General features: G+C 35.3%; 2 protein-coding genes across 4 annotated transcripts; both read right to left on the reverse strand.

The window, feature by feature from the left end:
* Positions 1-4,367: 4,367 nt before the first annotated feature.
* Positions 4,368-6,241, reverse strand: LOC112526530 (glycine-rich protein A3-like). Of its 3 annotated transcripts, none has more exons than XM_025136849.1 (3): positions 6,166-6,241; positions 5,136-5,403; positions 4,368-4,771 (listed from the first exon to the last, which is right to left on the reverse strand). In XM_025136849.1, the coding sequence occupies exons 2-3, from the start codon at positions 5,368-5,370 to the stop codon at positions 4,554-4,556; spliced, it is 453 nt and encodes a 150-aa protein (XP_024992617.1). In that variant the 5' UTR covers positions 5,371-5,403; positions 6,166-6,241; the 3' UTR covers positions 4,368-4,553. The 3 variants fall into 3 exon arrangements, with proteins under 3 accessions (XP_024992617.1, XP_024992618.1, XP_024992619.1); XM_025136850.1 differs by lacking the exon at positions 6,166-6,241 and adding an exon at positions 5,525-5,650; XM_025136851.1 differs by lacking the exon at positions 6,166-6,241 and adding an exon at positions 5,500-5,650.
* A 2,428-nt stretch (positions 6,242-8,669) lies between these two features.
* On the reverse strand, positions 8,670-11,058 carry LOC112526529 (glycine-rich protein A3-like). The gene is made up of 3 exons (XM_025136848.1): positions 11,008-11,058; positions 9,646-10,030; positions 8,670-9,080 (listed from the first exon to the last, which is right to left on the reverse strand). The coding sequence occupies exons 2-3, from the start codon at positions 9,995-9,997 to the stop codon at positions 8,812-8,814; spliced, it is 621 nt and encodes a 206-aa protein (XP_024992616.1). The 5' UTR covers positions 9,998-10,030; positions 11,008-11,058; the 3' UTR covers positions 8,670-8,811.
* Between the last annotated feature and the right edge of the window lie 628 nt (positions 11,059-11,686).

Below are 11,686 nucleotides of genomic sequence, written 5' to 3' on the forward strand. Positions count from 1 at the left end.
CCCCTTATTCTCCTTTTCTTTCTAATAATAATAAACCAAAAATTTACTTTTCTTCCATACTCATGGAATTCAAAAGTTGTTAATTAGAATAACCCGAAGTTAATTATCTAATTAACTGATTAACACAACCCGAATATTACATAAGTCCACTGGGGAAATAGAAAGATATAAAGCTAGGTTAGTTGCTAAAGGTTATAGTCAGAGAGAAGGACTTGATTACGAAGAGACCTTCTCTCCCGTAGTAAAAATGGTTACTGTTAGATGTATTTATTGCCTTAGTTGTTCAATTTAACTGGCCTTTATATCAATTAGATGTTAATAATGCTTTTATGTATGGTGACTTAGTTGAGGATGTTTATATGAACTTCCCGAAGGGTATTACAGTTCCAATTATACACATGTATGTAAATTGGTAAAGTCTTTATATGGTTTAAAACAAACACCTCGTCAATGGTATGCCAAACTTTCTGCTTGCTTGATTGAAAATGGGTTTGTGCAGAGTATTAGCGATTACTCTTTGTTTACCAAGCATGTAAGTTCTGCTTTTCTTGTTCTTCTTGTCTACGTGGATGATATTGTGATAACAGGAAATAGTTTGAAAGAAATAAATGATTTCAAAGAGTACTTAAAAAGAAATTTTTTATTAAAGATTTGGGAAAATTGAAATTCCTTTTAGGAATTGAAATTCTTGATTGTATTGATGGTGTTTGTATGTCCCAAAGAAAGTATTGTTTAGAATTATTAAATGATTTTGGATATTTGGGATGTAAACCTTCAAGTACTCCTATGGATACAAATTTAGTTATATCAGATTCCAATAACTCAAAAGATTCTCTCTTATTGATTGTACAAGATATCAAAGAATAATTGGTAGATTGATTTATCTTCTTGCAACTAGACCTGATATAACATTTGTTGTTCATTGTTTAAGTCAGTTTATGCATGCTCCTAGACAATCTCATTTAAACCTAGCTCTTAGAATTCTCAGGTATCTTAAACTCTCCCCTGGAAAAGGAGTAAGCTTTACAAGGTCAGAACATTTTAATCTAAATGTTTTTGTAGATGCTGACTGGGGTAAGTGTTTGTCTATTAGACGTTCTGTTACATGTTATTGTTTATTTCTTGGGAATTCTTTAGTCTCGTGGAAGAGCAAGAAACAAAATATTGTTTCTCGCTCATCTGCAGAATCTGAATATAGAGCCATGGCGTCTATATCTTGTGAAACTTTTTGGGTCCTTAAAATACTTTCAGATCTAGAAATAAAAGACCTTCCTGTTAGTCTGTTTTGTGACGATAAATCTGCTATTCAAATAGCAAATAATCTTGTTTTTCACGAGCGCACTAAGCACATTGAAATAGATGTTCATTATATTCGTGAAAAGATCAGTAGAGGTGTTTTAAAATAATAAAAGTTTCTTCTTTTGAACAAACAGCGGACATTTTAACAAAAGCTCTCAATATAAATCATCACAACTATTTGGGTTCAAAGTTAAGAATGATTGATCTGTTTAAAAGTCAAGATTGAGGGCAGGTGTTAAAAGGTATATATTTTGCAATCTTGACTAACTTGACTTTTGTCCTTATTTGTTAAAATGTTAACAGGTTAGGGTAGATTATGTCAAGTTTGGAAATTGTCGTTGTTCGGAAAATGAGGAGGAATGCGCCTCACATTTGGGAGATGTACAAGGGTAGCGGAGTCTGGTTGACAAATCTTGAAGGGGCAAAGTTGGCTTGTATGGAAAAATATATAAAGCCTTTCAAAGCTGATTTGAGCTCACATTTTCACTTTTTCATTTTGAAATCAGTTACGAAAATTCTCTCTCTCTCTCTCTCTAGTTCTTGTTCTCGCAATTATTCATTAGTTTTAGTTCTTTGTCTATTCATTTTATTAGAGTTAGATCTTTATACAAATAAGTTGTAATATGTTCATGTATGTTCTTCCTGCTTACTTTTCAATAAATAAAATATTTGAATGTTATTGGTTTCAACATTAGTCCATCTAATTATGTCTTTTGTCTGTGCTGCTCAGCAAGTAGAGAAACTTCTATCAAAGGTGGACCAGTCTCCAAAAAAGCCAATGCTAGATGCACTCAAACCATCAACGAAGGCGTTGATTCAGGATGGTCTTTCAAGACATTCAGATGTCGATGTGAAGGTTGCAGTTGCTTCCTGCATCAGTGAAATAACGAGAATTACAGCACCTAACGCACCATACACTGATGACCAAATGAGGGTACACTAACACAACAGTTGTTACTTCATGTCCTATATTTTTTGCCTTCACATTCTAAAACTCTTCTGCATGCACAGGATGTCTTTCAGTTGACTGTTTCTTCCTTTGAGCATTTAGCTGTGAGAAGAGGGCCTCAATTCTTGAAACCGTTTCCAAAGTCAGATCATGTGTGATCATGCTTGATCTTGAATGTGATGGGCTGATTGTGGAGATGTTTGAGCATTTTCCAAAATCAGTAAGGTGTGTTATAGTTCTTAAGAGTACTATGCATTTAATCGTACATGATGCTTCATTTTGCTAATGATGTTATTGGAAGATGTATGCAATAGAATATGTTATCATTAGTTGGGGTTACAGAAAATATAACACATTTTGTGGTTTAGTATATGCAGCATGCCAATGTCTATGGTCACAGTTCTTGGGAATATGCACTGCCTCTTTTTATTAGAGTATACTGTGGTGAGCTTTCTATGAATGCTTTGTGCTCAACTGATTAATAAGTAGCCTATGCAATCAAGGAAATGTAAAAGCATATATGCTATTGATAGATGTTTGAGAAAATTTACTTCCCCCCTTTTGTTAAGAAGTTCACGTATTGCTTTTGCAAAACAAATCTTATATCGTGTTCGCCCATGACACTTGAGTCATAAGGTTATCTTATTTGGATGACCCTATTTTTTGCATAACTAATTTTATATTATATATATTAAAGAAGAACCAAAAGGTGTTGATATGGCATCATGCGAATTCGGTATTGAGGTGTTGGTGAATTGTGGTTGAGTTTGAGATAAATCTAAAACGACGATGGCCTAGGATAATATCCTTGACCATGATATCCTCGACATACTACCATTTGTAACCATGACTAGACTTCATCTTGATTAACCTCAACAACCATTACTTTTCGTATTTATTACATATATCAAATGTAAACGAAGATTAATGATAAAGAGTCACTCATCGATATGAAGATTGGAACCGACGACCAAGCTTCAATGACAGCGTCAACGTTGACCTTTACCAACATTAAGAGCATCAAAGCACCCGTTACAAATACTAGAGTATGAATATGAAGATCAATTCATTCCAAAAAGACACTGAATCGAGTGTACTCTTACTCACTCTCGAAGAATCCTTTACTATCGAAATATTCATATATTTACTTTACTTACGACATGCTTTATTAACGACATTCTGTAATAGCGACCACGGTTATTAAGGATGGCGTCCCTTATTGACGTCCATAGTGCATTGACGATAGCCATGATTGTCCGTTGTTTTTATACTCGACAGGCTGTCTTTTCTGTTTCGTTTATTTATTTCTCAAAGGTTTAATCTATAGTTGATAAGCACTATAATTCATAGCTTAAATTGTTTTGTGTAATTTTTGGTATAAATAGACTCCACCAACAATGGAGGGGGAAGAGTTAGATGAACTACTTCATGTTGAACCTCCAGATTTCGAACCATGAGATGAGGATAAGTCTCTAACGGTTTTAAACAATTTTCATGTATTAAATACTTGTGATTTTTAAACAACTTGTACAAGTTTTCGAAGTGTACCATTTTTTATTTATAATCAAATAAACAATTACTTATGACATGCTAAATTGTCTTTCTCGGATAATATACAAAAAAGTTATTTCACGTAAGTTATAGTTTAAATTATATAAGAAAAGATAGAGTTAAAAAACAACCACCACGGAATCGGTTAAGGCATGATTGGCTAAGATTTCCGGAGTCAAAAATGGAACGCTAAGGAACTGGAAAAGGTAGGAACCGGTTAGGGAACTGGTTGGTTGGTTAGCCGGTTTGTCCATCTCTAAATTGGTGCCAAAGACGGAGGTTTTAAAGGGGTAACAAAAGAGTGAGCAGCGAACAGGGTTTTTTCAAGGTACAAAGGAAATCTACGTTGTACATGATAATGACCCCTGTTCAATAGGACTCAATTGCACAACCAGATACCATCTAGTTTTGCAACCAAGTTTTATTACTTATTCTGTAGTAGTGTGTATTCAGATTCCGAGGTTTACAATATCAAAGTCTCGAGCGACAACATCGCATGGCTTGCCATAAAGATACACACTTACCATTATGCACAATGCAAAACCGGCTAAAAGCCAGACAATAAAATGATACAAATTAATGACTTGCTAATAAATGATCCACAAAAGTTCTAACAAAGTTTGCCCTCTTATTTCCTTTTTATTACCAAATCAACTACTTCTTTGTAGAGTTCTAGTTACAAACCAGTAAACAAATTATTCGAAGAACAGTAAACAAACTCAGAGGGCAAACACAATACACAAATAAATCAAACTCATTTCCACATCTTGTGGTTTCCATACTTGCCTCCTCCATGCTTACCAAACTTTCCATGCTTGAACTTACCGTGGTGTTGCCCATAACCACCATAACCATGGGATCCATGACCATAGGATCCATGACCATGGGATCCGTACCCATGATGAGCCCCATATGCAGCAGCTCCAGCTGCTGCACCACCAGCTAGGAATCCCATACCAGTGCCTCCATGCCCTGTTCAGGATTTCTCATGAGGATAACTTCACACATTGAAAAAAGTGTCCTATAAAAAGATATGTTCATAGGAAACTTCTCAAAAGTGTCTAGTTAAATAGTTAATACGACGTTTTATTTTTAATAATGTCCTAAAAAACATGTTAAAACGCCCAAAAGCCTCCTACAAACTTATTACGAACCCTTTTAAATATGACGCTTTATTGTTTGGTCCTATAAACTTAAGTCCTATATAGCAGTCTATTAGTACACTTGAACATTGTGAAGCTACTTTTTTTCACCCATGATTAAAATGAGGACATTTGATAGCAATGATAATGGGAAGGAGAACATGCAATAGCTTTTCCAGTACTAAAAAAGCAACCTGAATGATGATATGGAGCAGATGAACCAGGATAGGCTACGGGAGGATAACCACCAGTGGTTTGTGGTGGATATCCACCATAAGGAGGATAACTGGCTTGAGGGTATCCACCAGAAGGATAACCATATCCTTGAGGAGGATATGTTCCATGTTGTGGAGGATAATGTCCACCACCACCACCATATCCAACAAGATGAGAAAACAGTCCTTTCTCCCCATTATACCCACTACCCATCTTTCTTGGTCTTGATGTTTCCTTTGGCAAAATCTGAAATGACGATTACAACATATATAGAAGATGATTTAGAAAGAGAAAAAAAAACAAGTATGATTCTTAAAAAGCATTTGATGTTAATATACTGACAATATGTGAAACCTCGTTAGATTACTTTTTAGAACAGCTCTTGAAGAGTGAAGGTAGGTTTCAATGTATATAAAGAAGAAATGATTCAAGTCTAGCTGATGCGAGACTCCAACAAACGGGCACAAATCGTCTCAAAGTGTCAAGAAGGGGCAAGACCTGTACAAATTGTACCCAAAGTGTCTGAGTACTAGGGTGGTATATATTGGCTCTGATACCATATGAGAATACATGGAACACCAACACTAATAACATCATAAATATGATTTCTATTTGTTAAAATTTGGATTGACTTGATGAAATCTATTCATATATGAAGTAGTTTCACTCGCTTCTGGACTATCTGAAATAAAAACGTATTGTTTTTTCAAATGAAGCAGAGAATTACCCTGCGGAGACAAATCAAACGGTGAATTCGTTTAACAACTACCAAGAACACGAAGATGAACACCTTAAAATCTGATCAATCGAATCAAAAACTCAATTTCCAGATACAAACAACAGAAAAAAGACATCAATAGACATGCAATCGAACCAAAAAAGGGGATTTTGTACCAACATTTGATCATCGTTAGCTGTTTTTAACCTAATTAATTGATAGAGTAGGATAAAGTAGCAAAAATAGAGTGAAGAATGAATCAAAGAAGAAGAGATATGATGATCACTAACCAAATGAAGCTTGCAGGTTGTTCTTAATCAGCTTTAATTAGATCATGGAGGAGGAGATTGTTATATAGGAAGGCGGGAATCCCTCTTTAATTTGATTCACACGTTCTTTAATAATGGAGAATAAAACATGTGTAAATTGCCAAGATGCTCATTTATTTTTTGTTTTATTCTGGAGGGGTAAATATACGATTAATTCTTTTTATTTTATTATGGAGGGTTAATCTTGTGATACCCACAAAAAGGTTGCAAATCGTTAGAACGTGTGCATCATGCAGCAGAAGAGGGGAGGGGAGGGGAGGGGAGGGGGGGGGGACTTATGACGGCCCAAGCAAGGTATAGTGCACTCGCTAAACCGATTTTCACAAGTAGAATGTTTTTGGGTGTGAAAGATGTAAATGCTAAACTATGAATAATAGCTCTCGGATCTTAGAAGATACAAAGGATGCCAACCGAAAAATTCTTTTGAAATCAATCAAAAGACCGAAAAAGTCTCTTAAAGTCATAAAACAAAACCCGGAAAAGTCTCTCAAAATCACCAAAAAAACTTAAAAGATATCTTAGGGCAAAAAAGACTTCAGAAGACTTTGCAGGCCTCTGATTCACAAGGTGCATTCGCTCAACAAAAATCTTGGGTCTGCCACTGGTATCATGCATTATTTCATATGATTTTTTTTTCATCAAAGACTACAATTTAAAGTATTGAGTACCATATATTTGTTTCACAAGGTGAAACTTTTTTATGTTAAATGAAGCAAAAGATACACGTAAAAGAGTTTCATATTATGAAACAAATATATGTCTTTTCATAACTTAAATCCTAGCCTCAGACTAAAAAAACAAATGAAACACTACATTAAATAAAAGTTTTTACATTAATCAATTTTTGTGTGGTTCATATTTGATTATGCAGTATTAATTATGTGCAATAATATGACATCAAAATTAATTGATTCTATGTAGATTGATGCCCGTTTATAAAGAAAATATATAAGAAATAAAAAGAATTGAAAATATAACATTAATTGAGAAAAAAAAAGTTATTGTTGGAAGTCAACACCATAATCTATTTTATCAGATAAGATTGTAGTATATTAAAATAGTATGATATGCAATAATTTACCCGGTAAACGCTTACCCGGGTAAGAGTTCTCACAATCACTTACCAGGTAAGACTTTCGATCTTTATCATCGCTCTTACCAGGTAAGATTTTCGGCCCTTGCCATGTGCATCAGGTGAGGAAAGTTACCCGATCAACACTTACCGGGTAAGTGTTTAGTAAACGGCCCCTAAATATCAACTACGACGAATTTCGTTAATTTTGACGCATTTTGTCCTAGGTGTCGGTTCAAATAAGAAAGCTAAATATCATCAGAAAGTAAATTAAGAAAACATTCATATGTGAATCATTTGAAGGTGAATACGTAAACTCATATGAATAGTTTGTAGTGTCAGTTAAAACATACATGTTCCACTAGATTTTTTTCGAAATTTTTAATTATTCACATATAAAGATCCAATTAACCTTCTTTTCTTATTATATTTAGCTTTATTATGTGAGCCCCTACTTTTGTCCAAAATTGCATATCAACCCTTGTATCCATAACCGCGTTGATTGGTCTTGAACTGGGCCTTAATCGGGCTTTTTCCGGATCTAAAGACTAGGCCTAAATCAATATGATTCCACTTTACGATACGAGTATAAGGGTGAACAGAAGCATATCTTTATCATAGGAATAAGGATGATTTGATGTTGGAATTTGTTCTCCAAAACAATTCAACGCGTAAAACTCCAGCCATATATATAAGATTCTATATGTATAAACAACATGAATCCGTAAAAGACGCTTTATGTCAACAACTAAAGGTCAACACGTAACCCGATGAGTAACGCACATTTTTTTAAAGTACGGAGCGTTTTTGTAGTTCAATGATGAATATAAAAACTGGGTAAATATATATTGTTATTTAATACAATTATTTTTTAAATTTCAAAGTATTGGGTAAATTGGATAAAAGTCTTTTAAATTTTAATGTTATTATTTTCTTTTAATGATATTATATATATATATATATATATATATATATAACACACACATCGGGCCGGGCCGGTGATCCCGTTAAAATCCCCAAATTTATCCCCGATCCCCGCCCCGTCCCGAAAGTTTCGGTCTTTGGTTTTTTTTTTGCCATCTCTAGTTGATTATAAATCAAAAACCCAACTTAACCACGAGTTAACACTTAACACTCAGGGTTCGACCAACCGGAACATAACCACCAATTAACACTCACGGTTCAACTTGCTTAGCTCAATAATTCTTTACCTTGATGATCCAAGTAGAATAGCATGTAAACAATAAATGTTCCACTTTCCTTATTATGTGGGGCAAAACTCCCACATTGAAGACTATATTCAACAGTAACCATCAAATCAAAAGCCATTTTGGCCCATTTGTAGGATTACCAGTTCTTTTATCAATTTCCCATTTAACACTGAATCAACTTAAATCATGACTTCTAAGTTTTTATTACAAACGCTTTCAAACTTACAATCATTTCATAACATGTTGAATCCTGTATATCGTATGCCTGAAAAGAGCAAACCAGGGTAGGATCATACGAACAAAGTTCAATCACTCGAATGAAAATCACTTCCATTTCTTGTAGCCAGAGTGCTTGCCCTTGTGCTTACCAAACTTCCCATGCTTCCCGTGCTTTCCATGCTTGTATTTACCGCCACCGTGCTTACCATGCTTAAACTTGCCACCACCATAGTGTCCCATTGGGCCCATCATGTTATGGGCTCCATGAGACATGTGGCTGCCATGACCATGAGAAGTAAGATGGTGAACTCCATATGCGGCAGCCGCAGCAGCTGCACCCCCAGCTAGCACGGTTCCCATACCAGGTCCATGTCCTAAACCAACCATTTCAACAATCCTGATCACTAATCTTTCATAGTTGAAGTCGAAAAGACTGGAACTACAAGATTATCATCTGCATCTTTCATTACAAAAATGGCAAATAGCGCTCTTGTTTTAAAGATGATCAACAAATCCACCCCAGGTCAATTATGTGGCAGGTAAATACAGTTTAGTTTCTTTAAGAACTAAACAGGAAAAACCATGTTCACTTATGTAATGATACTTTTGGTTGAATATGCGAAGGGTCTTCAAATTTAACAAAAATGGATGCTTTTTATTCATTGAAGTCTTGATTAGCATCTACCCTACAAGTGAGATTTAGTTAACTGTCAACCTTCAAGACGGTTAACTTTTCCAAGTAAAACAGAAAATACCTCATACTCCCAACTTTCTTTCTTTTTTTGACCAACTTTCTAAGTTCCTACAGTAGAAGATATATTGCACAAGTGAAGTAATAACGAAAACTAGCGATACAATTAAAATTAGGAAAGAAACAGTTGCGTGAAAGTCAATTGCAATGAAGTGTTTTTTGAGTTAATGGTGACAACAGCAACTAACCTCCTGAATGGTGTGAAGTTGATTGACCGGGATAGCCAGCAGGTGGATAGCCTTGCGGAGGGTAGCCACCGCCAGAGGGAGGATATCCTGCGGGAGGGTATCCACCACCAGAGGGGGGGTATCCTGCGGGAGGGTATCCACCAGATGAGGGGTAACCAGCCGGTGGGTATCCTCCTTGTGGAGGGTATCCTCCTTGAGGAGGATAACCCCCACCATGCTGTGGAGGGTATCCTCCTTGAGGAGGATAACCCCCACCATGCTGTGGAGGGTAGTGCCCACCTCCAGCAGCATATCCAGCAAGATTACCGAAAAGCCCTTTGTCCTGTCCATTCTGATCCCCATCTCCACTCATTTTCTTTCAATTTGGTATTCGTATTCTCAGAACCTGCAATGTGAATCAAAAGCAAAAGCTGATTTTAAAACAAATAATACAGCAAAAAGAATATGATTGCGTACAGGTTGTATGCAGAGCATGGAGTTCAACGTGTGGACATTAGTATTGAGGCTCATTTAGTCCAAACTTTAATTGAGCAACACACACTATATTCCAACAAATGGGAATAAACTACTTTAATGTGACCATACAATAATTGACATCGTAGTGATTCTAAAACGATCATTACACACTTCCGTTAGCGATGAGTTTTAACTCTCAACACAACCACATGTTCAAAGAAACATGTTTTTTGTAACTATGAGTGTCCGAGTCAGCTTGCATGCGCCTCGACTAATCCCATGGAACCTGAAGATAACAGCCACTAGAGTTGAGCTGGCCCTATTGGTACTAGTTGGGAAAAAGCCACACATATACAATTAAGAATTTAAGATCCAAAAAGATGCCAACCTACCCTCTCCAACCTCACTATTACAAACTCAGGATCATTTCAACTCCAGAAACAGTAAGAAAAACGATATCCCATCAATGGAAATAGGAAAAGACAGCCCATAGAAAAGCAATGTACAGTTTTCAACCAATTGAACATGATTACCAATTCATTTTGACAACAGAAAATATGAATATGGTTGATACCCTTGATATAAAAAACTTATAGGGTTTACAAGTTGTGTATCTCAGATAGAATTCTGAGAAAACAAAATCACCCTATGATCCCTTGATCCCCAATTCACCAGTTATCAACAATGGAAGGCATGATCCATAAATAGCTTCTAAAGCAGGTTTTTCCTCAAACACATAGTATGCTATCCAATCTACACATGTAACGATCTAGAGAAAGCATTGGTCGAAATTTAAATTATGATCATATCCATCCCAAACATAGATACACAAAAACTGAAGCAATTCATATTCCAATTTAAAAAAAGATCGACTCCAATTAGCAGTATTTAGATAGAGATGCTCACCAAATGCGACGATTTTGCAGGATATCGAGTTGAAATGCTCAAACGCAGACCTCTTGACTAATTTGTTATGCATATATAAAGGAGACGGAACGTGACGCAACAACACACACAGGGGTATATAGAAAAATATATAGAAGGGTAAAATACAAACTTGGTCCATGTTGTTTGTCAAAAATAACAATTTTCATTCCTATAGTTTCAAAATTATAAGATGGTCATAATGATTTGTAAAAATATCTAAATTTGATCCCTTTATCTAACGACAGTTAAAAAAAATCATCAAATGAGATGCATTTTTGTTCTATTACCGATTTCTTTGTCTTTTACTCAATCAAAATTTTATGGTTTTAATTCATATGGCTTTTGATCAAATAAAAGACAAGAAAATCAAGAAAAAAACAAAGATGTGTCTCATTTAACATAACTTTTTAACAGTCGTTAGAAAAAGGAACCAAATATGTACTTTTTTACAAGGCAAGACGGTCATCTTGTAATTTCGAAACTGTAGAGTCGAAAAGTGTTATTTTTAGACAAACTATAGAAACTAAATTTGTAGCTTACTCTATATAAAATAAATAAATGAGTGAATTACACTTAGGGAAAAGTAACGTAATGAGCCCTTTAGCTTATTCGGTCAGCCTTTTGGAGTGTTTGGAAGTTGTCAAGCAGCTTAATGATT

This window comes from Cynara cardunculus (assembly GCF_001531365.2).
Source record: "Cynara cardunculus var. scolymus isolate 2C chromosome LG 14, CcrdV1, whole genome shotgun sequence".
In the NCBI taxonomy this organism is placed as follows: Eukaryota; Viridiplantae; Streptophyta; class Magnoliopsida; order Asterales; family Asteraceae; genus Cynara; species Cynara cardunculus.